The sequence below is a fragment of the Archocentrus centrarchus genome, chromosome 23 (genome assembly GCF_007364275.1).
Source record: "Archocentrus centrarchus isolate MPI-CPG fArcCen1 chromosome 23, fArcCen1, whole genome shotgun sequence".
Classification (NCBI taxonomy): Eukaryota; Metazoa; Chordata; class Actinopteri; order Cichliformes; family Cichlidae; genus Archocentrus; species Archocentrus centrarchus.
This window is the reverse complement of record NC_044368.1, coordinates 11,998,381-12,021,913: the sequence shown is the minus strand read 5'-3', so window position 1 is coordinate 12,021,913 and position 23,533 is coordinate 11,998,381. Positions and strand designations below refer to the sequence as shown.

General features: G+C 41.3%; 1 protein-coding gene across 1 annotated transcript in view; it reads left to right on the top strand.

Annotated features, from left to right (window-relative positions):
- Positions 1–15,138, top strand: part of cacna1c (calcium channel, voltage-dependent, L type, alpha 1C subunit) — a 207,622-nt gene extending 192,484 nt beyond the window's left edge. Inside the window, exons 34-51 of the mRNA XM_030720526.1 lie at positions 967–1,095; positions 2,323–2,388; positions 2,763–2,851; positions 4,075–4,237; positions 4,425–4,552; positions 4,987–5,083; positions 5,370–5,472; positions 5,954–6,055; positions 6,255–6,382; positions 6,510–6,644; positions 7,479–7,843; positions 12,398–12,526; positions 12,642–12,769; positions 12,894–12,991; positions 13,111–13,207; positions 13,333–13,441; positions 13,548–13,716; positions 13,841–15,138. Coding sequence (XP_030576386.1) covers positions 967–1,095; positions 2,323–2,388; positions 2,763–2,851; positions 4,075–4,237; positions 4,425–4,552; positions 4,987–5,083; positions 5,370–5,472; positions 5,954–6,055; positions 6,255–6,382; positions 6,510–6,644; positions 7,479–7,843; positions 12,398–12,526; positions 12,642–12,769; positions 12,894–12,991; positions 13,111–13,207; positions 13,333–13,441; positions 13,548–13,716; positions 13,841–14,356 — 2,751 coding nt within the window. The 3' untranslated portion in view covers positions 14,357–15,138. The remainder of the gene's footprint in view (positions 1–966; positions 1,096–2,322; positions 2,389–2,762; positions 2,852–4,074; positions 4,238–4,424; positions 4,553–4,986; positions 5,084–5,369; positions 5,473–5,953; positions 6,056–6,254; positions 6,383–6,509; positions 6,645–7,478; positions 7,844–12,397; positions 12,527–12,641; positions 12,770–12,893; positions 12,992–13,110; positions 13,208–13,332; positions 13,442–13,547; positions 13,717–13,840) is intronic.
- The last annotated feature ends 8,395 nt before the right edge of the window (positions 15,139–23,533 follow it).

The window sequence follows — 23,533 nt, the reverse complement described above, 5'->3', positions numbered from 1 at the left end:
ACACTGGGTAGTAATAACTTTATCAACTGGAATATCATCCTTGGATTTTGTTTCTCCAGGTGGCCAGTTTATCTGTGACAAACAATTAGCCTGTCTGCATGATTTATTGAAACAGGAATCGGCCCACAGGCTAGGATTTTTGTATTGTATCTACTGTGAATTGTTAACAGTGATTTATGAGAGTGCTTACCTCCATCGATGGAGGACTCTCTGGCCCAGTCTCAGATATTAGATTTTTAGTCTATAGCAGCGCAGAATAAATGCAGATGATTTACTTCAGAGGTCCCAAAAGTATTTAAAAGCCTGTTTGTCAAATGTCAGTGCAAAGCTAGATTTACCTGTAATTGGACACAGACAAAACAATTGAGGGCGCTTTCTTTGTCGTGATTATGACGTCGGTGTGGTGAGGTCAGAGAAACCGCAGAGAGCTGCGGTGCTGAGGCATATCAGATGGTTCCATGTATCCAGATTATAAAACAGAACCGAGAATGAAGCAGAGTTGTCAAGTGATTTTTCCATGAAGTCATAAAGTAAGCATGACTGCCCGATTCTCTCCCAGATCTCTTGTGTCAGTTGATTTTGATGGGATTTTGTAGGACGCAAGTTTCCATTTATTAATTCTGTGTGTGTGTGTGTGTGTGTGTGTGTGGTGTGTGTGTGTGTGTGTGGTGTGTGTGTGTGTGTGTGTGCGCGTGTGTGTGCGGTGCGCGCGCGCCCGCTTGTTATGCATATTAACACCCATATGTGTGGGTGGAAATATGGATACAAATGTTACTTGTATGTCTGTGTGCATATGCATGTATTCTCATGATCATTTATGCCTGTGTATGTGTGTATGTGTGCGCACGCATGTGTGTGTGTGTGTATTTGCTTCATTTCCTTATCTATCTGCATGTGTTCCCATGCGTCCTGTGTTTTTTTTTTTAACAAAAAAAAAACACCAAACCCCACCAAAAGGGACTGCAGAACTCTGAAGAGAACGCCAGGATCTCCATCACCTTCTTCCGGCTGTTCCGCGTGATGAGGCTGGTGAAGCTGCTGTCTCGCGGGGAAGGGATTCGGACCCTGCTGTGGACCTTCATCAAATCCTTCCAAGTGAGGGGAGAACCGGACACAACATGCTAGAACAGGGGGGTTTGGGTTTACACAGGTAGAAGTGGCAGGGGGAAGAGTAGCTTTAACACTAATGTGGCCCTCTTTACCCTTCCTTTAAGATCATAGCTCTGTTTACTTTAAGTTCTATTTTTAAAAGACTTTACAACCCAGATTTGGTGTGTTATTTTTAGTTATTCATTTAATGTCTTTAATTTTAGTTCTGAGGCACATGCAGCTCTAAATGCCCTTGTTCTTGTGTAAATCCAGCCTAGTAGAGTCTCACAAGCTACCTTTCCTTTCCTTGCCTTATCCCTCCTCATCCCCACCTCTTACTTGTGTAGAAAGTCAGGGAGATGGGTAAGAAATGAAAAAAAAAAGAGGGATGGTGTGAGGTAACAGAGAGGAGGTTTAGGAGTCTCACTGCAGAAGCAGGATATAAAGTTTGGAAACAGGGAAAAACTCCAGTACCAGAAATCGTCCGCTATTCTCTTCTATCTTTATTACTGTCAAACACCCTACGCCCTACTACTAACCCCTGAGAGCTCACCATTCCCTGTAGGCGAGTTAAGTTGTAGACAAGTTTTTTTAACAAAGCACTCCACCAAAAAAATGAAATCATTTGATAGAGAGTTGTGGGGAAATTAAAACCATCTGTTCTCTCTCCTGCGTTAGCTGAGATGGGCCACTTCATGTTGCAGCATTTCAAACCACAAGCTTAAAATCAGCAGTGGTTGTGGATATCATTTTGTGCTAAGCATTAATATTTTTTAAGCTTATAGAATTAGTGTAATTTATGAAATTATTTATCATGATTTGGCCCCACTCTCCTATGCACAGGAGTAATATTAGCCAGGAGCACAGTTCTGCACATTTGCTAATGTGTCTCAATATAGAAAACAAATGTCCTGCCCTTGCTTGGTGCATGTGCTGTATGTTGGGACTGGTCTCCTGGCTAAAGCCAGAGAACACCTTGTATTTTGCTGAGGTTTTTCACTCTGAAGTCAGATGATTTGTCCCTGATTGTTTTTGGTGTTGTGCCACACAGGACTGCAGATCCATTCACTTTCATTCCATAAAGTACCAAGTTTGAAAAAAAATAAAATAAAATAGTGTGTGAGTTTGTAGATTATTTGGATGTGTGAGATTTGAATTAAAATGAATGGACTCTAGCCCTGGTGTAGGATAAGCCTGCAGTAAACTTGCCACTGATGCGTCTCCTCTCTTCAGGCTCTGCCCTACGTAGCTCTGCTTATAGTGATGCTGTTCTTCATATACGCCGTCATTGGCATGCAGGTAAGCTGTTGTGTTGTCCCCTTGTTTCCCTCCCACTGTTATCTTCTCTCACCTTCTCTCCTATAGCAAGCCTTCGTCCTGTGTCTGTCCTCCTGGAGTCTTGTCACCCAGAGTTCCTGTCTGGTCACGTTGTTATTTTCTCTCCCATTATCTTCCTCTCTCTGTTGCTATTTAGTTACTGTTTGTCTTTGTCTCTCTTCTTCCTCTGTGTTTCACCTGGAAGCTGTTGTATAGTTTGTTTCACTGACGATGAGTGGGAGACACTTTGATTTGATTTGCTGGGGACATCTGGCCACTAACTGTGACTGACTTTCACTTGTCAATGCTGACATCATATGCTGTGTGCTGTGACTACACCCTACCCTCCTGTACAGATGTTTGGTAAGATAGCGCTGCAGGACAACACGCAGATCAACAGGAACAACAATTTCCAGACATTCCTCAGGCGGTGCTGGCTCTTCAGGTGAGGGTGATTACTGTGCCTCTCAGTATTATTCGTTTGTGCATTTGCTCTTCTTTTCTCCCTCATCCTCTTTGTTGTTCCAGTTACTCCTAATTTCTGTACTTTGTTCATGGATTTTTTTAAAAAATTCTCTTCTCCCTTTTCAAATATTAACCTCTCTTATTCAACTTAAACAAGTTTTTTTAAATGTTCCTACAGTTGCTTCCTTTTACAATGAAAATTATTTGTACATATTTTGAACTATCACTGACAGTTTATTATAGCAGTGGGTTAATTTACATGGGAGAAGTTTGCTCAGAAAGCAAACTGGATGCCGATCTAATTGGATGCTGATCAAATTAGATCACCATCCAGTGTTGATCTAATTGTTGGAGCTACCTGCTCTCATGGCCCCTTGTGAATAAGGGAGCAGCTGAAAGTAGCTTGATGTTGATTCACCACCAAATATTCTGATCCACTGAAGAGTCTGCTGATGACTTTTAACTGCCTGGATCCAAACCCTCAAAGTTTTCTTCCTCTTTTCTCCTTGGTTGTGGTGATGGTAAGATTCCATGAAGGGGGACAAAAACCACAGAAACTGAAAGGATGGGATCACATGTAATTTAGTAACACACATTCTCAAATCAGCAGACAGCAATTTGTCTTTATAAGTAGATCCCCATAAAGCTAAAAAAGTTTATTTCTATCCATTTATATTCTGGATAGACCCCTACATGGAATATATAATAGCACTTCATGGTGACAGCATACTTGGATGCTTGATATTTTCTGTTCTAAGCCAAGGAACTCATGTTACTACTCATTAATGAGTAGTTTGTGAGCAAACTACTCAAAATTGAGGGACACTGAATTGAAAAAATAAAATGCAAAGCCCACCAGAATGCTTACATTTGGTCATCTAGTATATGCTCAGATAAAATAATCAGTTTTTGCTCTGTAAATTCAGTGTATCAGGACATGCATGTCTTTGTTTAACTGCTTTTCATACAAAGTCTAACATCTATGTGTCTCTCTCTTTTTGTCTTTGTAATAATGTGCGTGTGTGCGTCACTCCATGCTTGGATGCATGTATGCATACATGCACACATGCATGCACTGAACATGTGTGTATGTGTGCCTCTTTGTTTCTTTTGTGTGTCTTTCTCTGCATGTCTCTTTGCTTGTGTCTGCGTCGGTGTGCGTGCATATTTTTGTGTGGGCGCGTGCATGCGTCTGTCCATCAGATGTGCAACAGGTGAGGCGTGGCAGGAGATCATGCTGGCGTGTTCGCCCAGTAAGCAATGTGAGAAAGGATCAACCAATGAAAACAGCACGTCCAATGAGGACTGTGGCAGCCAGTTTGCCATCATTTACTTTGTCAGCTTCTACATGCTCTGTGCCTTTCTGGTGAGTACAGACACAAAGAGAGTATTTAATATATTATTAATTACATTTCCCAAAGTGTCAAACAGTGCCAGAAAGAACTTTTGAAATTGTATTTTCTATTATATTTAATAGGTGTGCATGCTGATTAAGTCTATAATTGTTTACAGTTTGTTACTATAGGAACTTACGGATTCACGATTTTCCCCAGATCATCAACTTGTTTGTGGCCGTCATCATGGACAACTTTGACTACCTGACGCGTGACTGGTCGATCCTGGGGCCGCATCACCTTGACGAGTTCAAGAGGATCTGGGCTGAATATGACCCGGAAGCTAAGTAAGTTTACAGTAATTTCTGATAGTTTTAATCTGATGTAGCCTCCAAAGCCTCCCATTGGTTCAAGAATACCTTTATCAACACCACCTGTTGAAATTTGTTCACCTGATCTCAATCTGAACTTTATCTCTTTGCTCATAACTATTTATACAGTTTCAGTTGATCATTTGTGGTTAGAAAACTGAATCATGCATATTATTTCATCCATCCAGTAGTTTCAGTTTCTGCTCCATTTAAGGGTGATGCATTTTGTTTAGTGACTATTTTCAAAATTAATTTTTTAATGAAATCCAACGTTATGTTCTATTAGTTGAGTTAATCCGTCCGTGTTCCCTGTTACTACTGCAGAAGCATTCCCTGGGGTACTCTGTACTCATGGTTGAGAATCACTGGTGTAGAGCGTCTCTATAATCTAACATCTATGCTGGTTTTAGGGGGAGAATAAAACATCTTGATGTAGTGACTCTGCTCCGAAGAATCCAGCCTCCCCTCGGCTTCGGAAAGCTCTGTCCACACAGGGTGGCTTGCAAGGTAAACGCACTCATACAGTCACACAAATTCCTAAGCAAGTTCTGAAAGCTACAGAGGACATATGCACAGCTCATAACACCTTCCACGATGACTCAAAACACTCCCTGACAACAAATTGTACCTGAGAAGACATCTCAAAAATCTCTCTAAGGGAAGATCAGTGTCCTTAGAGTCGAACTGCTGTCTGCTTATTTTTCACAAATAAGCACAGCTGCCAGTATCTCTTGGCAGCTGTAAGGGAAATTTACTCTGTTATAAAGGTGTGTGTGTGTTTCATCTCATGTAGCGTCTGGTGTCGATGAACATGCCTCTGAACAGTGACGGAACAGTGATGTTCAACGCCACGCTGTTTGCCCTGGTCAGAACTGCACTCAGGATAAAGACGGAAGGTAAAAGACCCTTTCAGGGATAAACATTAACACAAATGAACAGGTCACACAATGTTGGGCACATAATCACACTAGATAGCAGAATTTGAAGTGACATGTATTTTTATTTTGCACAAGTTTTCCTAAACTGATGAAAAATAGATGTCACCCGCTGATTTGTGGTCTACCGTTTTGTCCATCATCTGCATTTTTTTTAATCCAGACATTATCAGCTCATGTATGGGTGCATGGCAACAGCACCATATAAAAAAACGAAGCAATAAACAACCAGCAGCAAAACACTGCATCACTTATGATACATAGAAATTTGGGGAATCCTTAAATTTGGTGTTAAATGCAATGTCCTACAAATACAGATGCTGTGTTGTGGCTTTTCACACTGGCTGAGCTGTGTTGTGATGTAATGTGCAACTATGGAAATACCAGTTTACACCTACAGTGTGTACTGTATACTGTGCTCTGTGTGTGTGTGTGTGTGCAGGGAACCTGGAGCAAGCCAATGAGGAACTGAGGGCAATAGTGAAGAAGATCTGGAAGAGAACCAGCATGAAGCTCTTGGATCAAGTAGTGCCCCCTGCCGGTGGTATGTGTACCCTGCAGCATACTTTCATATGAATAAATATTTAAAAAGGTGAACGCTCTCAGTGGTCATTACTCTACACACCTTACTGTGGTCAAATCCTTTGCTGCATCACTTGGAACAGTGTTACTGAAAAATTTTGTAACTTTTTTTTTTTTTTAGCATTAATCTATTTTAATTATGATGCTTTTATGTTTTGTAGATGATGAGGTAACAGTCGGGAAGTTCTACGCTACCTTCCTCATTCAGGAATATTTCCGCAAGTTTAAGAAGAGGAAAGAACAAGGGCTGGTGGCCAAGGTGCCCCCCAAAACTGCCCTCTCTCTGCAGGTACGCACACATGTTTTGTTCACATTAAAGCTAAACATACAGCGGTGGATTTCTGAAGTTGTACATTTGATCCTGGATTACATCATGATACGTAAACAACACTTTGTGGTATTTGGTCTGTGTGCAGGCGGGCCTGCGGACATTGCATGACATTGGTCCAGAGATTAGGAGAGCCATCTCTGGAGACCTGAATGTGGAGGAGGAGCTGGATAAAGGCATAAAGGAGCCTGTGTCAGCAGCATCTGAGGACGATATCTTCAGGGTAAAGGTTGGATACACACACCTTCACTCACTCTCCAGAGAGAGAGAAAGAGAGAGAGAGAGATGATCAACGCCAGCTTGAAGCCGTATTATTGCATCTTGCACATAAACATACATTCTTGCATGTGCTCAGAGTCAAAAAGACATTTTTTTTAAAAAGCCTCATGTTCCACCACATAGCTTGGCTACAAATTACTGCACTTATTCAACTATCAACTATTTTTGTATTTATGGGTTTTAAACAAACTTCCCATGAAAACAATGAAAACACACACAGCAATATTTTACATGCTAAAACTAATCACCAAACACACGATTGAGCACTGCAATAGTAAGCATTACACAAATAAACACATGCACAAACCTAGCAAAAGGTAAGGGGGTGAGTTAAGCTATCAGCCTTCCATGTTCACCACCATTGCAACATTCATATGCTGCTTTTTTGCTGCAGTATTTGCATTGTGTATGTAAAACAGGTAACATATATCTACACCTCTGTAGCTAGGTAATGTTAAGCAATGTAGAAAAAAACTGAAGTGCGCAGTTTATTCAGTCTGCTTTATCAGTCAGCTCTCATGGATTTCATCTGCTAAAAATGTTCCAAAGATTTTTGGCTTTTGACAAAAGCTCTTTGCTTTGCATTTCCGTCATTGCTGCAAGCAGTGAATGTGGCAATAGTAGTTGTGACTTTTGACTGGGGATGTGGTGCTATAAGATATTAAGACATTTTAACTTAACCTTTACTTTTTCCACTTTCATCTTCATGCCTCATCTTTCCATTTCTCTTCTCGTCACCTTTTTCCTGCTCCTCCATCTCATCTGTCTCCGCCCACAGCGTACAGGTGGGTTGTTTGGCAACCACGTCAACTACTACAACCAGAGCGATGGCCGTGGGTCCTTCCCGCAGTCTTTCACTACCCAACGTCCCTTACACATTAGCCAGAAAGGCTCACCTTGTGAAGGCGAGAGCCCATCTCATGAGAAGCTCATGGACTCGACCACTTTCACCCCTTCCTCTTACTCCTCATCAGGCTCTAACGCCAACATCAACAACGCCAACAACACTGGCATGGTCGGGGTGGCGACCCAGGGCATCAGCCGATTCCCGAGCCCATCTATAAGCACTGTGGATGGGCACACTGGGCAGCCACTCACCCCCATCCTGCTGCCAAGATCTGCGTGGTGCTTTCCTCCAAAGAGGTGAGTGCAGGCTCAACAGCAGCTTCCATCTGCATCTCAAAATTATTTCCCTTTATGCGAGTGCTGTTTTGGACTTTTCTGGTTCTTTCTTACTTTATGTGCTCTTTGATTGTGTTATGAATACTTTGCTTTCCTCTTTCATTTCCCAGGCATCAGTACAAATATTTAACTAGCTTGTTAACATAATTAACAAAGCAAGATGTCAGTATAGACATGAATGATTCAGCTGTTTATTTCTTTTTACTACCTGCTTTCTTTCCCTGTCTTTTGTTTCTGGTGGCGAGCAGGACGTGTTTTATGACAGCCTCATGCGGTATGTTGCCAGGGGACAGAGAGAAGAGAGCGAGTGTGTGTGTGTCTGTTAATCTCATAATGGCATTAAAATAACATAGCTGTCAGGGTGCTATAGTAACACTTGTTGCTATGCACACAGTGCTTTGTTTTGCAATAGCAAAAACCAGGCTACATGCTGCTACTATAAAAATCAGCTACCAAAGCCATAGATAGACTGTTTGGTTCGATGTGGCCAAACCTTTCCTATCAAGGGCTTCGGTTACTGCTGTTTTATTGGATATTTTGACAGGTCTGGGTTAGACACAATGTCATTCATCTGTATAGAAACATGCAAACATCTGAAAGCTCATGCTTGTCTGCTATTTTGAGTATAACCACTCAACAATCACAATGTACAGTCTACACTCTGCCACTTTAATAGGTGCACCTTGCCAGTACCAGGTTGGACCCACTTTTGCCTTCAAAGCTGCCTAAATTCTTCAAGGTGCTAGAAACATGCCTGTGAGATTTTGGTCTGTATTGACATGATTTAATGAGCAATTAAACAGGCTTCCCTATCATAGTGGCCAGTGAGTGTGTATCCATGCAATTAGGTTTGTATGTTTTGAAATATGTGCTCTATTTGGTCCGTGACAAGTTGAAATATTAATATCAAACTTTGCATAAATTTTGATTTTAGTGGCTGGATGACTTTCCACTAGCATCCCCTTCAGAATGAACTTTACATATCAAGTCATTGCATTGTTATGACTTTAAGAACAGAATAGTCTTTAATATATATATTTATTCATTTCATTTATTCCTTTTGCTAGCTTGTTGAGACCTTGGGCTGGCTTTAAACTTTAGTTATGCTTGCAGATTGTGTGTGCTGCACATATGCCCACAGTTTTGCCTGTTCACATTGCCTACTTGGACAGTAATTGATCTAAAATTATACACCAGTATAAGCAAAACAAAGTATAAGCTTTCTGATGCACTATTGCTTCGGATTTGATCAACTGAGCAACAGATTAACATCCACCCAAGGTTGACCAAAATCATCAACAAGTCAGGTCGCTATTCTAACCCAGAGTTTTCTGTGGAGCCGTTAGCTGATTAAAGGGACATCTGGCATTTTTAGTTTTGGTTGTTTTTTTTTTTTGTTTGGTTGTTTTTTTTGGGGTTTTTTTTTTCTTCACCAAGCTGTTGCTTTGGGGAGGTTTGTGTACTGCTGTGTAAAAAAATAATTTAAAAAAAATTGTTTCACAAAAAAATAAAAAATATTAAAAATTTTGGGACTTCAAACTAAAAACTTAGCATTTTGTTCCATCTCTTAAGTTGAAACTCAGTGGAGCTGAAATGTTGTAGCTTTGAAGTAAAAAAAACACATCTGGTGAAGAAGATGAGATTAAAATATAAATGCCAGAATGTCTCCTTAAAGCTTGATCCAGGGTATGAAATACAGTTGTGGTCAGAAGGTTACGCTCATCGTGGGCATGAATGTCATGGTAATTTGGGCTTTTAATGATTTCTTTGAACTGTTCTTTTACCAGGGTGGAATTAGTGCATAGCATACATTCTCCAGAAGGCTTTTGGCTTGTCCATGTGGGCAGCTGCAAATTTCAGTCGATACGTGCTCAAATATAAACATACATTCACTTTAAGCTTTTAATAAATGGTGCTGAAGGTTCTCTATGGTATTTCAACTTCAGTGTGTCACCACTTTGCCAGGGTCTGGAAGAAGACACAAACTATCACCCTAAGATTGGTTAGATTGGTTTGTTGGTTAGGCTGTTCAGGAACAACCCAGGAACCACCCAGGAGCAAGCCTGCCATAAACTGGAAACTGCTGGAACACCAGCGTTACTGTTCACAGTGAAGCAAATTTTACATCACCATGGACTGAGAAGGTTCCAACCAAGAAAGAAGCCCCTGCTCCAAAATCAAGCTTGAATGAAAGCTGCCAAACCAAATGCCTTCTGGAGAAAAGTTTTATGGTCAGCCAAGACAAAGATTGAACTATTTGGCCACAATGACAAGATGTACACTATACTGCCAAAAGTATTCACTTGTCTGCCTTCACACACATATGAACTTGAGTGACAACCCATTTGTCAGCTCCTGAAAAACAACACCACACCATAATCCCCCTCCAAACTTTACACTTTGGCAAGTACTGTTCTCCTGGCAACCGCCATATCCAGACTTGTCCATCAGATTGCCAGACAAAGAGAACACGTCGCCATTCCTCTAGAGTCCAGTGGCAGCCTGGACCCGACGCTTTGTATTGCGCTTGGTGATGTAAGGCTTGGATGCAGCTGCTCAGCCATGAAAACCCATTACATGAAGCTCCTTTATGCGCTGTTCTTGAGCTAATCTGAAGGCCTCATGAAGTCTAGAGGTCTATAGCGATTGACTCTGCAGAAAGTTGGCAACCTCTGCATACTATGCACTGCAGCATCCAGTGACCCCACTTTGTCATTTTATCTGGCCTACCACTACTGGCTTCCACTTTGTTATAATACCACTAACAGTTGGCTGTGGAATATTTAGTAGTGAGGAAATTTCATGACTGGACTTGTTACACAGGTGGCATCCTATCACAGTACCACGCTGGAATTCAATGAACTGAGAGCATCCCATTCTTTCACAAATGTTTGTAGAAGCAGTCTGCATGCCTAGGTGTTTGGTTTTATACACCTGTGGCCGTGGAAGTGATTGGCACACCTGAATTCAATGATTTGGATGGGTGAATGAATACTTTTGGCAATATAGGGTGAGGCTTTCAAACCTGAGAACACTGTACCGACTGTAAAGCATGGTGGTAGTGGCATCATGCTCCTGACCTGTTTTCCTGTCAGTGGTAATAGTACACTGCACAAAGTAGATGGAATAAGGAGGATTACATCCAAACTTCAGTTTCACCTCAAATATACAGCTGGATGATTGAAACTTGGACACAATTGGGTGTTCCAACACATGATCCCACACAGCCATCAGATCTGGTTTTGGAATGGTTAAAGCAGGCTAACATTAAGCTTCTGGAATGGCCTTCCCAAATCCATGACATCAACCTATTTAAAATTTGTGCCAGGAAACCAACCAACCTAAATAAACTCCTCCAATTCTGCCAAGAAGAGTGGCCACAAGCTTGTCGATGGCTACCAAAAACATCTGGTTATGGTGCAACTTGCTAAGGGACGTTTAACTAAATATTAATGGGGGTGTATGTATATATATTTGAGCCTGTATGTGTACTTCTGACCTTGTGTGGATTAGAGGAAATCCAAAATAAATTCAAACTTGTGCACCAAATTGTCTTTAAAGTCTTTAAAGATGTATGCTGTACAGTCATTTCACCCTGAAAACAGAACACTTCAACAAAATCATTAAAAGCCCAAAATTACATGGCATTCATGCCCATGATGAGTGTGAACGTAAACATCTGACCCCAACTGCAGAGGTGACTGGGGAGAAGACATCTTTGAGATGCAAAGAGAATTATAACTTCCTCCCATCAGACAACACAAGTATAATATAAATTATATTTGAATCTTCATCTCCCAAGGGAAGGTCCTGTGTTTAATCCACAGCATCTTACTTGATCTGTGGACTTTTTTTGCTCTCCGTACTGCTTTTGTAATTCATGTGATCTGAAGAGATTTGTGATTAACCTGTCAGAGCCCGGAGGAGGTGCAGGAGTCTAGTTCTCTATCAGACTACAATATGAAAGGTTGCTGTGGAAATGTCCTTTTGTCCAGTGATGCCAAAAACATCATGCCAACCCAGCTTTTTTTTTTTCTCATAATAATTCACTGAAAGCATTAGCCTCTGATTCTGGGACTTGATTGACCTTGGAATGATGATAGCAGCATAAAAAGTACTTATGTAAATTCTCTGTAGGCCTACATTAAAATACAGCTCCCTGAGAGCTAGCTAGCAACATTCCTCAATATCTTCTTTGTTTTTTAAAGATGTCTGAACTTCAGTCTTGCTATCAATTGCCATAATCCAGGTGTTGCCTTTAATGCTATTCACCATTTTGCTTCAAGAAAATAGCTGCAATTTCCACCCGCTTCTCTGCAGACTTGTTCCTCTACTTCTCCTTCCTACATGCAGTAGTTAAGCATCCTTGGGTTTCTCCTTTCACTTTTTTTGCAAATCATTTTTCAGTGTATTTACATGTATCTGCCTGTTTGTCTGTTTTTTTTCCGTGTGTTGTGTGTCTTTATGTTCATTTTGTGTGTTTGTTTGTTCGGCTGTTTGCTTGTTTGTCTGTAGCTCGGACTCGTGTGACAGTCATCTGCCAATCATCCGAAGAGGGGAGGGGTCAACAGAGGAGACATACGACGAGAGCTATGTTGAAGACAGGGTGTACCATGAGGATGACCACTCGCTCTCCTCTGACATGTAGCGTTTAAACACATATGCACTCAAAAACAAAACAACAACAAAGCAAATTTTATCTTAAACCCTTTAATATTTCATGTTTTCTTCATTTTATGTGGCTGTGTGCTCTCGTTAGGCTGGTGTATCACGATGAGACTTGTAAGCAGTTGACTCCCATGGAGGAAGCAGAGGAAGTAGAGGACAGAAGAGGAGGAGGAGGGTGGCAGTCTCCCAGGAGAGTCTTCCTCTGCCCCACTTCGCTGGGTGAGTAGAGGCACATTCACTTTAAAAAAATAAATAAATAAAAATGCTGTCTATAAATTGTACCTGCTGCAGTTTCTGCATCTTTACATGCTGTGTTTTTGAATATCTGTGGCATTGATGTCAGGGCGGAGATCATCCTTCCATCTGGAGTGTCTCCGGAGACAGTCGAGGCCAGACGTCTCTCAGAAGACGGCTGTACCTTTACATCTTGTACATCATCAGGTAGCAGACGCCTACATAATAAAAGCAAACACACAGAGTTACAGATGCACATAAAAGACCTGCAAAGCAAACATAATCCTCCCTGCTGCTCCTCTCTAAATTTCCCTCTCCTCCTCCAGGCTCTGGCTGTGGCAGGGTTGAGTCCTCTTCTAAGAAGGAGTCACTCACCGACCCGCTTCAGTCGGCTGTGTTCCACACCTCCAGCAAGTCCCACAGGTATACCACATCCTGTGCACGCACCAAAGGCCAAAAAGGATCATATTGCCTATATTTAATGGGGAATATTTAATTACATCAGTGTGGGAGGTTTGTTCTAACTAATGTTGTTTATTTTTTCTTAGCTCAATGCAGTGATGCCTCCTACCAGCGAGTTCCCTCTCTGCGGCTAGAGGGCTCCAACTCCCATGAAAAGCTCAATACCAGCTTGCCCTCTGTCAACTGTGGGCCGTGGTAAGAATTAAAGCTGCTCCGAGTAACAGTTTAAGCACAAGTGGCAGTCTGAATAGTACTCTACAGACAATAATATCTGTATTAAATAAATGTCTTCCCCCCCTAGGTATAATGACAGTAATGGGAATAGCCCGGTGCCCAGTCCTAGCCCCACCCCTAGCATGTCAGCATCCAGTCAAAGGGCACCGCGGCCAGTGTCGCTCACCGTGCCCTCGCTGTTGGGGAAAGACTCTAGCTCGCTGTCTCATGGCAGCGCAGGCAGTCTAGTGGAGGCGGTGAGTATGCATTGTATGAATGTGCATCTGTGTATAGGTTGATGGAGGTTATGCTCTACTTCTTATTTAGCGTGTATTCAACACTAAACCTGCCCATCCCTCTTTTACTCATTTCTCTGTCAAGGTCCTAATATCAGAGGGCTTGGGTCATTTTGCACAGGATCCTTCGTTCATTGAGGCGACCAAAGCGGAGCTGGCTGACGCCTGCGACATGACCATTGAGGAGATGGAGCACGCTGCCAACAACATTCTCAACGGCAACAGTCCCACAAATGCCACATCCAGCACCTCCTCCACCTCTCAGCACAGCCCGAATGGCAACCTCCTTCCCTTCCACACAGCAGCAACAGCAGCAGCAGCAGCATCGACGCACAGGGACCGAGCGGTCAGCTCGAGTCCTAGTGAAGGTGGGGGAGAGGCCGCAGGAAGCAGAGGCTCTATACATGGGCCCTCCTCTATAGAGGAGCGACAGGAGCTGCTAGCCAGAGGGAGAGTGCGTGAAGAAGAGGAGGAAGAGGAAGAGGAGGCTGGCGGGAGGGAAGAGGGGCACCACAGAAGCTCGCTTGTGATTGGAGGAGCACGACAGAGGAACAGCGGGCTATTGGAGGATGAGGATATGGAGTGCGTGACAAGCTTGTAGGAGTCAAGTTAATGGGTTTGCTTGATGAACTGGCCCCTCTGACATCATCAGAGACTGATGTTTGTCGGCGCTGCTTACAGCACCGCGGCTGGTTCTGTCTGTCCCCACCTTTCACACACACACAAACACACTCTGTCACTCTGGACAGTGGCGGCCAGTGATGCAACCTTAAACACCTGGTTATGACTTTGTTAGTCTATGAGTTAGTATATGGATGGATGTTTGTTGTAAAAACAATATACTCTACGAGCGTGTGCTTATGTTTGTCTGTCGGTGTGATCTATGATTTTTTTTCTATCTGTGCGTGTGTGCGTGTGTTCTCCACACGTGTCTGAGTGTGTCTCTAAAGTGCCTCACAGTTTTATCATGTCCTCAAAGTGTTAAGCGCAGAAAAGTAGACACAAGCAAAAAAGACAAAGTAAGTATGACTGAAGGAAGGTAGACAGGAAACGACACAGGCGGGAAGGGCCTTTTATGGATTTCCTGCAAACAACATAGTGTTTTAATGTTTTTCATTTCCTATGCCTACTTTGTGGTTATTGTTGTTTGCCTGGCCGCCATGACGCCAGGTGGGGGACAACAGACCAGCTTTCGAAGGGGGTCAGTTTGGATTACCGTCTGACCAAACCTGCTTGAGGTCAAAGGTCATCTCCTCCTCTTTGGTTCACTGATGATGAAGCGCTGTATTGAGTAAAACAGGGTGAAAAAAACCCTGTTTGAAATCTCATTTCTCCTCCTCTTCCAAGCTAAGGAACCATGGAGCACAGCCCTGCCAGCCTGGAGGTGGGATTGAGGCGACCTCCCTGCCAGCCAACGGGGGTGGAGGGAAGGATTTGAGGGATGGTCCAACAGCCGCAATAAGGCTGCCATGGGCAGGGGGGGGACACAGGCCAACAGGAGCTAGCCAGCTCTTTCTTTTTTCCACCGCTGGTCAGTAAAACTCCAGAGAGAGACAAACTCAAATCGTCTGTCACCGTGATATGGTTCTGCCTCCTCCACCGCTTTTCCTTGTTTGGCCACACCTGAACAGGAGGAGCACTGGGTGGCTAAGCAGAGACAGCGAGCCCCCTTTTCTGCCTCATACCTCGCTGTTCCTCACTCCTTCCTCCCTCCTCTTTGGTTATTTCACCATCCCTCTCCCTCCATCCCTGACCTTTTTTTGCTTTGTCAGCCCTCTGGGAGGCGTGCGTTTGTCGAACAGGGAAACAGAGATGATGGGGCGCACGGGAGAATGGGAGTGAGCGATTGAAACGAAAACAGACTCTGCCGTCAATCAACGCACTTCCTTCTCCAGGACTGTCCTCTTCCTCTCAGCGTGGAATCCTATTGGATTTGCTGCCACACACTATTTCTACAGACCACGCCCACTATGTATTTAACAGTTCAATATTGTGCAAAACTGGCTAGCCATGACTATTTTGTTTATATTCATGATGTTATTGGTTTAATTTATCCTTGATTGTTTGCACAATCGGGGTGCTGGTCTTATAATGTATTTTTGCTCAGTTTATTTTAGGAGAATTTTAAGAGGTTTTAAGTATCGAAGCAGGGCGTAGTGTTTGTGTGCGAGTGCATAACTATATTTGTGCGTGCGGGTGTGTGTCTGCGTTTTAGTACAGGATGTGTGCATGTATGAATGCGTGAGATAGAGTGCGTATCTTCAAAAGGGGGGAGGGGGGTCTTTCTCTCTATCAGTATGCACCTTTTACAGATTGTATCTATTTATTTATTTATTTTCCCAGAAGAGAAAAAATGTGTGAGAGAATATGGGTGTGTGTGTGTGTGTGTGTGTGTGTGTGGTGTTTGAGTGAGTACTTGTGTATTCTAAAAAGCTGATTTTAAGCTTAGACAGTAAATTAAGGTAGCATTACAAGTGTGGTCTTGTGTGTGCGTGTGTGTGTGTGCGTGCGTGCGTGCACGCGTGTATGTGTGATAATGGGCCTCCTTAACACAGGGTTACCATGGACAGGCATGCTTCCAAAGCTTTGTGATTTCTTTAGCAAGATTTTCTTTTTTTCTTTTTAGCCAAGCTGCAGAGTCAGAAGCTGCTCTGTCTTCAACAACTTCTCATTGCATAACATTTCTTTATTTTCCCACTTAGAGGTAGTTACCTGTGAGGTCTCCAGCAAGGTCAGAGTGAATTATAAGTGTTTCAGCATTGCAGCTTGGCCAGAGGGTAAGAAGCCTTTTGGCAGTTGCTGCTTTTCTTAATCACAGCGGTTGTCGCTCTGAATTTTAGAAGCCCCTAATTCATACACACAGTGCCACAGTGGCACATCGTAAAGGAATAACATTTTGTTAACGTTTGATCCAAGTTTAAACTCCAAATTAACTTTTAGGGCTGGTTTACAGATGCTGCAAGACTTCTGAATCACTCTCTTTATACGAAGCTCGTATCATAAAACATATTTTTTTATTAGGGACGGTTCAGAGATAAAACTGACTTCCTGTTTGTGATATTTATAATTTACTGGTTAAACAAGTTGCTGGGAAAAAAAAATCGCATACAAGCAGGAAATTTTTACAGATTATTATGAGATTAATGGTTAATGTGATAAATTATTAGATAGAAAACAGCTATTTCGACTATTTCTTTCCTTTATAGATGAAATTTTTGATGGCTCTTTCTCTTTTTAACCCATTCCTTGATTATAGTTTAGATGCACTTAAAGTACAACCACTGCAAGGTATTATACTCAAGCCTCAGCATCTTACACGGGGCACAGGGCTCATTTTGGTATTGTACCATCACTAAAGCATTCTTGACATCAAAATCACATCACTGATACTGACTGCCACATGTAATATTATTATTATTATTATTATGTCAACAGTTTAATAGTATTTAAAAGTGAAACCAACAAATATGCAGAATGTATGCACGTAAGGGATAAAAGGGGAACATATTCATGAAATTCAATCTCAAACATCTACCTATTGCCTGACAAGATGAAGCTTTTTATCAGTTTTTCTTTAAAAACTGGGTAACTGTTGGCTACCCCGAAATACAGGCTGCTGATGGGTTAGTAGGTGGGTTCCCGGGTTGGGACAAATCTAATTGGTGTTAACACCACATTGAAAATGCAAAGCACACCAGGAAAAAACTGAAAGTCACTGAAAAGTGCACCTTCATCTTCTGGTTATGACATTAATGACCCATTTTAAACCTAAATCACAAGTTTCTCTAGTTAATTCCAAGAAGCTTCAATATATTGCAAAAGCCTTCGCCATTTCAAGACAACAGCAATGTGGAACACCCACCCAGAGACACTCATACGTCTTAAGTTATGGCCATTCATTTTCTCTTTAATTTGCCATTAAGGACTTACTGTCGAGCTCGAATTCCTTCATGTCAAGCAGAGCAGCTTTGTGGCAGGGAGGGAGTATGCATGGACACACTGCCATACACTGCGTCCTGTGCCAGTAACAGACTTCTGACATTATTATGCAAACTAAATGTGAATGTTGAGTATGTTGTAGTGGCAGTGATGATGTTGTTTTGTGTTATGACACTGCAAACTCTGAAAAAGTCTGTGTTGTCAAAGGAAGCCAGTCTTCGTTTGATTGGTCCAGTTGAAGTTTGGTTAACCCCGAGTTTAAAAGACAGGGGGTCTCCTCCCAGTTATTTGTGCTAATTTACTCTACAGCAGGCATCTGATGTGTAGTTTTTGTATCCAAGCTGCTGCGGCAGATCCAGTGTCAGCTTTCTACCAAACATTTTATCAGCTGGTATAGCAACAGCCATGGATGTTACTCTCTGAAACAAAGATAATAAATCATTCATAAATAACAGTATTGCTTGGAATTGTTCAGCCAAGACAAATTTAGGATGGTGAAAGTTTCCACAAGTTTCAATATCCGATTTTTTTTTTTTCTAACTTAAACTGTCCAGTACCATCTCCAGCTAATGAATAATGCATAGATGCACTCAGAGACTACATTCGGTTTACTTTAGTGTTCCTAATAAATTTTCAGATATAGATGCATACACATAAAGTAACCCCGCAAATTAGAAGTGCCACCCAGGCTTGGTGAGGGTGCAGAATTAGAGAGCTGTGGTTCCCCCGTGTGGAGTGGAGCAGCATTGCAGTTTTTATGTCCTACATAGAATAGCACGAGGTGTTGTGTTGCAGTGTTAACAGTATGAGTGGGTGTCCTGCAACCCACAAGATATGCAAAAACAATGCAATAACTTTGACTGTATTTAAGGATCCTGAAGTAAATATGTTTGTGAAAGTGGAGAAAAAAAAAAACAGTATCATGAAGATGTATTATTTTCTGTTTGTTACATTTTTAAGTAAACTTAGTGGTTTCCATGCCAGAAGACCTAACATACTTGAAATCAGGTACATTGCAGTTCAGTACAGTGCAGATGTATTTATTTTTTTTCTCTTGCCGGGGTGCGTGTTTTTTGAGACAGTGACCTGAAGGTTAGTGTTTATCTTGTGAATTAACAAGCAGCCAATGGAGACACAGTGAAAAAGCGATTCAGCAACAAAGCCAACCATATTTCCCTAAGTCACTACTTTTTGACTGTATCCCTTTATCTTGTTTATTCCCCTTTTATTTTTATTTAAAATGAATTAAGTTTCTTGGTTGTACCATAAACACTGCATGAGGTTCACATGTTGACATTTGAGCGTTCCAGGTTTTGCAGTCGTTTTATTGACGGGGTCGATTTTTCTGTTAAGTGTACATAAAACAATTAAAATCAGTATTTCTCTAGAATTGACTGGACGGCGGTTGAAGAGTGCATGGAAGGTGATTTTGCATATCTTGTGTCTTATGGGCTTTTAGTTTATTTTCCTAATGCATAACCCTGACAAGGACAAAGAGATGATGTTTATTACGAACAGACAAATGATAAACTAGAGTATTTTTGCTCTCGAGTTCAGTAAAATAAGACTTTGTGCTGCCAAATTACTTTAAAGTGTTTCCTGGGACGGAGTTTGTTTGAAACCCAGGTTGAGGACAGACACAGGCAAGAGTTACACAGCAAATATTCAACCATAAAATGAATAATAGGCATGAAAATGTTACCTAAAGCTCTGTCCCTGCTCTACAGGATGAAGTTCTAGTATTTTTACTATTCAGTGCCAGTCACTAATGATATTACTGCACCATTATCATGCTGTAGTTCATCTAATCATGAGTAGGCTTTCCTTTTGTATGGGTAAAATCTGCAGAGTGGCCCTTTAGGAATTAACAGCTTAAATGAAAAAAGAAAAATGATGAAAAAAATCATATTTCTTATACACAACCTGCAAACAAATCTACTATAGACTGGTGTGTAGCTGTGCTTTTTACAGTCAGTGTGTAATATGGTATTGACAGCAACCTGCCAATGAGGGCCCCTTTGAGCTGACTAATTAGCAGATCTCAGGTATAATCATTAACTTCAAAGGGGATCTATTATGCTTTTCCATATTTTCTGTCAGCTTTATACTGTTACAATAGTGAATGCTCATATTTAAAGTCTCAGATAATGAGCTAATGAGATAATGACAGTTGAGCTAAATGCTCAGACTTCTGACTGACCTAAAATTTTTTCTCTCCTGTATGACATGAATTATCCTAATATCCTGACATGGTCATTTAGGCACCCAGCTTTGGCTGTGAACACAAAAGCCCCACCCACCTGCACTTCAAACCATAGAAATTGGCCTGAAAGGGAGTTGAAAAGTTAAAGCTGGCTTGTTTCAGACAGTAGATGAACTGACAAGCTGCACTAAGGCCCAGTACAAGATAAATAAGGATTATTTTGAAATGCAAATCATGCTAAGCTACTCTAGTAGCATCCAAGAAGAAAACTATTCAGCTGCAAGCAAGTATAATGGGTCTCCTTTGGTCATGGCTCATTTCTGTTTGTGGTCTTTTTGTGCATGCCCCAAATAGTGGCTGCAAAGCTCCTAAATATTATTAGCCACTGCGTGTGTTTTTTGTATACTAGTTCTCTCTTTTCCCGCATAGACAGTGTGCAGCGGCTTTATCAGGCTGATAAGCTTCAGCCACCCTGGATCTCCACCTGCAGCCAGTTCAACTGTAAACAACGCCCTCTGGCACAAAGGGTGCAGTTCAAATGGAAGTAATTTCCTCAAGTGAAAGCAGAGCTGGAGAAGGGAACGGCTTAGGCCCTGACAGATGGGTGACAATCTATTTGGCGGTTGACGACAATGGGAAGATGTGGGCGTTTGGCCTGAGAATGTTAAACTGAGAGATTATTTCATCATGTTTGGATTTCAGGGGGGTCTGACATGATGGATTATACAATACATTCAAGTATTGTTTTATGTGCATAGGGATATAAAATATTGGTCCTATATGAATGATAATATCTTTTGTCTCACCACTAGCCAATGATTGTATATTTTTATACACCATATATAGCAAAATATTTATGAACATATGATATTTAATCACCAGAATGTTAGACTAATGAGCAGGAAGGACACTTATTATACTGGAAATGTGCTATATAGGCCTGCTGACAGGAGGTCAGTATGAATTCCCACTTTAATGTATTTTTTAAGCAACAGGAAGCAGCAGGAAATAAGTACTGAAGGAAAAAAAAAAAAAGCAGTTTAAGCTATGGATGTTTATGATGTTTCATAACAGACTATGGAGTGTTTCAGCTTAATAACCCACATCCCGAGCTGCTGAAGATTCAGAAAGGCTGCCTTACAATCTTAACGACACCTGAGGCCACAGGAAAGCGATCCGGCGCCCCTGCTGGGACTCCAGAAATAAAAGGCTCTTTATTCAGTTTTTTTTTTTGAAGACCCCAACTTTAAGCAGACTGATGTAAAAACCCAACATGCTTTTGCTCGTGTTTGTTTTTGTGTTTTGGGCAGAGGTCTGAAACATGTCCTACCAGCAACCTGTCAGTGCAGGTCAGAGTCTGGTAATTACTCCTACTGTAGCACTGAGAGACATGTCTCTCTATAAGTAGTCCTACATCAGCAAAACACATACACATATATACACTGTACATTTTTAAAAGACCTAACCAAAAATGCACCTACCAAGGACTAGATTTCTGTGGGTTTTTTTTGTTTGTTTGTTTGTTTTTTGAGCCGTTTAAATTGTGTAGCTTCTATTTTTTTTTCTTCCAAAAAGGAATTTGGAGGACTATGTGTGTGTGCGTGCGTGTGGGTGTGTGTGTGTGTATGTAGAGAGAAATGTATTCATCTGCATTGTGTGCAGATAGGAAGTAAAGTAGTTTTGCGCCTGGCGAACTAATTTCATAAAATCTTTTGTCTGCATTTACGCTCGAAGCTCCAGACTCCAGTGCAGCAATTTGACCGTTTATTTCGTTAAATGGAGTCCAGGTTGTTTTCCATATTTATTCGCCAACAACATTATCTGTTGGATTTAGTCTGGAAATACATGGAAACATGGTCACTATTCCATGAAATCTTGACACTGAGGAGCCACAAAAGGATGACAAGACTGATTTTTATCATCACGGAGAACAGCTGCTGTACATTGAGAAATTTTAATCTGTTCAGAATAGAAAAATAAAAATAAACTTTAACAAAAAAAAAAAAAATACCATTTTACATACATATTAGAGTTGTGTGTTTAATCCTTAACGAAACACAGATGCGTGTTACTTTGCCAGTTCAGAGGGTGTGAGGCTGGAGAGCAGAAGTCTTGTAATTTTTTTTTCCTGTTTTGGTCACTCAGATCTCCTCACATGGATCTACCATTGTTGCAGCAGAAGCATGTTATATTTTCTTGCAAATCAAAGCGTTTGTTGATCATTGTTTGATGCCAACAAAGATATTTTAAGATGACTATTTTGAATATAAATTTTATTTTATTTTCCAGGTAAATTAGATTAGCCAGCTGTCGTAGAAGTAGATGAAATCATCAAGGGAATCGCCTCAGATGCTATTTTGACTTCGATGCTGAGGAACGCTTTGGGAAAGAGGGCAGAAAGTCAAAGAGGGAATATATTATTAAATGCAAGTTTGTACTGCACGTCTTCTATTTTAGATATTAAATAATAGAAGTACTATAGCTATATTATATGATATTAAATGACTGTTAAGGGCAGGATGCTGCAGTTTGTGTGAGGGATAAAAGAGTCTGGTGTTATTTAAAGAAACACAGGCCCAGATCAGGTTTTCAGATGCCATCCTGTGAGTGTATTTAAAAAGAAAAAAGGCTTTTTGGTTTTACCATCAATGAGAGGTTTTAGAAATAATCACTGATAAGCTTACTTTGTGTAAAGATTAACCTTCATCTGTTGTTGCTTGTGCAAAGGTGTGATCTTAAGAAGAGACATTACAGATCTGTATGGATTGCAGTTGCAAAATGAAGGTGGTAGAGGTGCATTTCCTTCACTTCTTGATGGATCAAGGACACACACAGCCTGTATAAAACTGCAAATTTGGATTAAATGATCATCACAAGCTGAGCTTAACCTGTTGGACTCAGTGAGATCAACACAGCTTTAGTAAGAAAGACCTCAGCAGCAAAGTAGAAGTGACTGATTACGCTTTAAATAAGTGATCACTGTTGGATTTCATAGCCAACTCTTTGCATATTATGCTGCACTCGCACATAGAAACGCTCAAACAGCTGATTTTTGTTTTCCCTCATAGGCCCATGTTAAGTCATCATATATTAGTGGTGGCTTTTTTTTTTTTTTTCAGGGCTGGTGAACCCTTAGCTGAAGCTGATAGATGAAATTTGCTTGCCCGGTAGGTTTAGAAATAACACATAGAATAGAACTCACTCATTGTGTAGCAGCACCTTTATGTGAAGATTTAGTATGACTGTTTTGTCAGGACCTCAAAAGCCAATGTGTGTAATCCCTCATTCATTCTAAATCACAGAGGGCCCTGTCTGACACTACATTTTGACACTAAGATTGATTCTTTCTGTAGCAGCGAATGTGACTCTCTTTGGGATATTACTTCAGAGGTGTGTCAGCAGCTTTACAATGCAGACTTGAGTGTCAGTGGTTCTGGTTTTGTAACAGCTTTCACATTATTAGAATGTCTCCACCTGCATCTGCTTCTCCTCTCTTAATTTACTTAAAATTGCACAACAAATGAGAATTATTTCCGCCGTCACCCCTTAAAGGATGCAGGATGCAGTTATGCTTACTCACATCTGAGGGGTCGCTTCATATTTGCAGATTTTCCTTTTTCACAGGCATTAACGGAA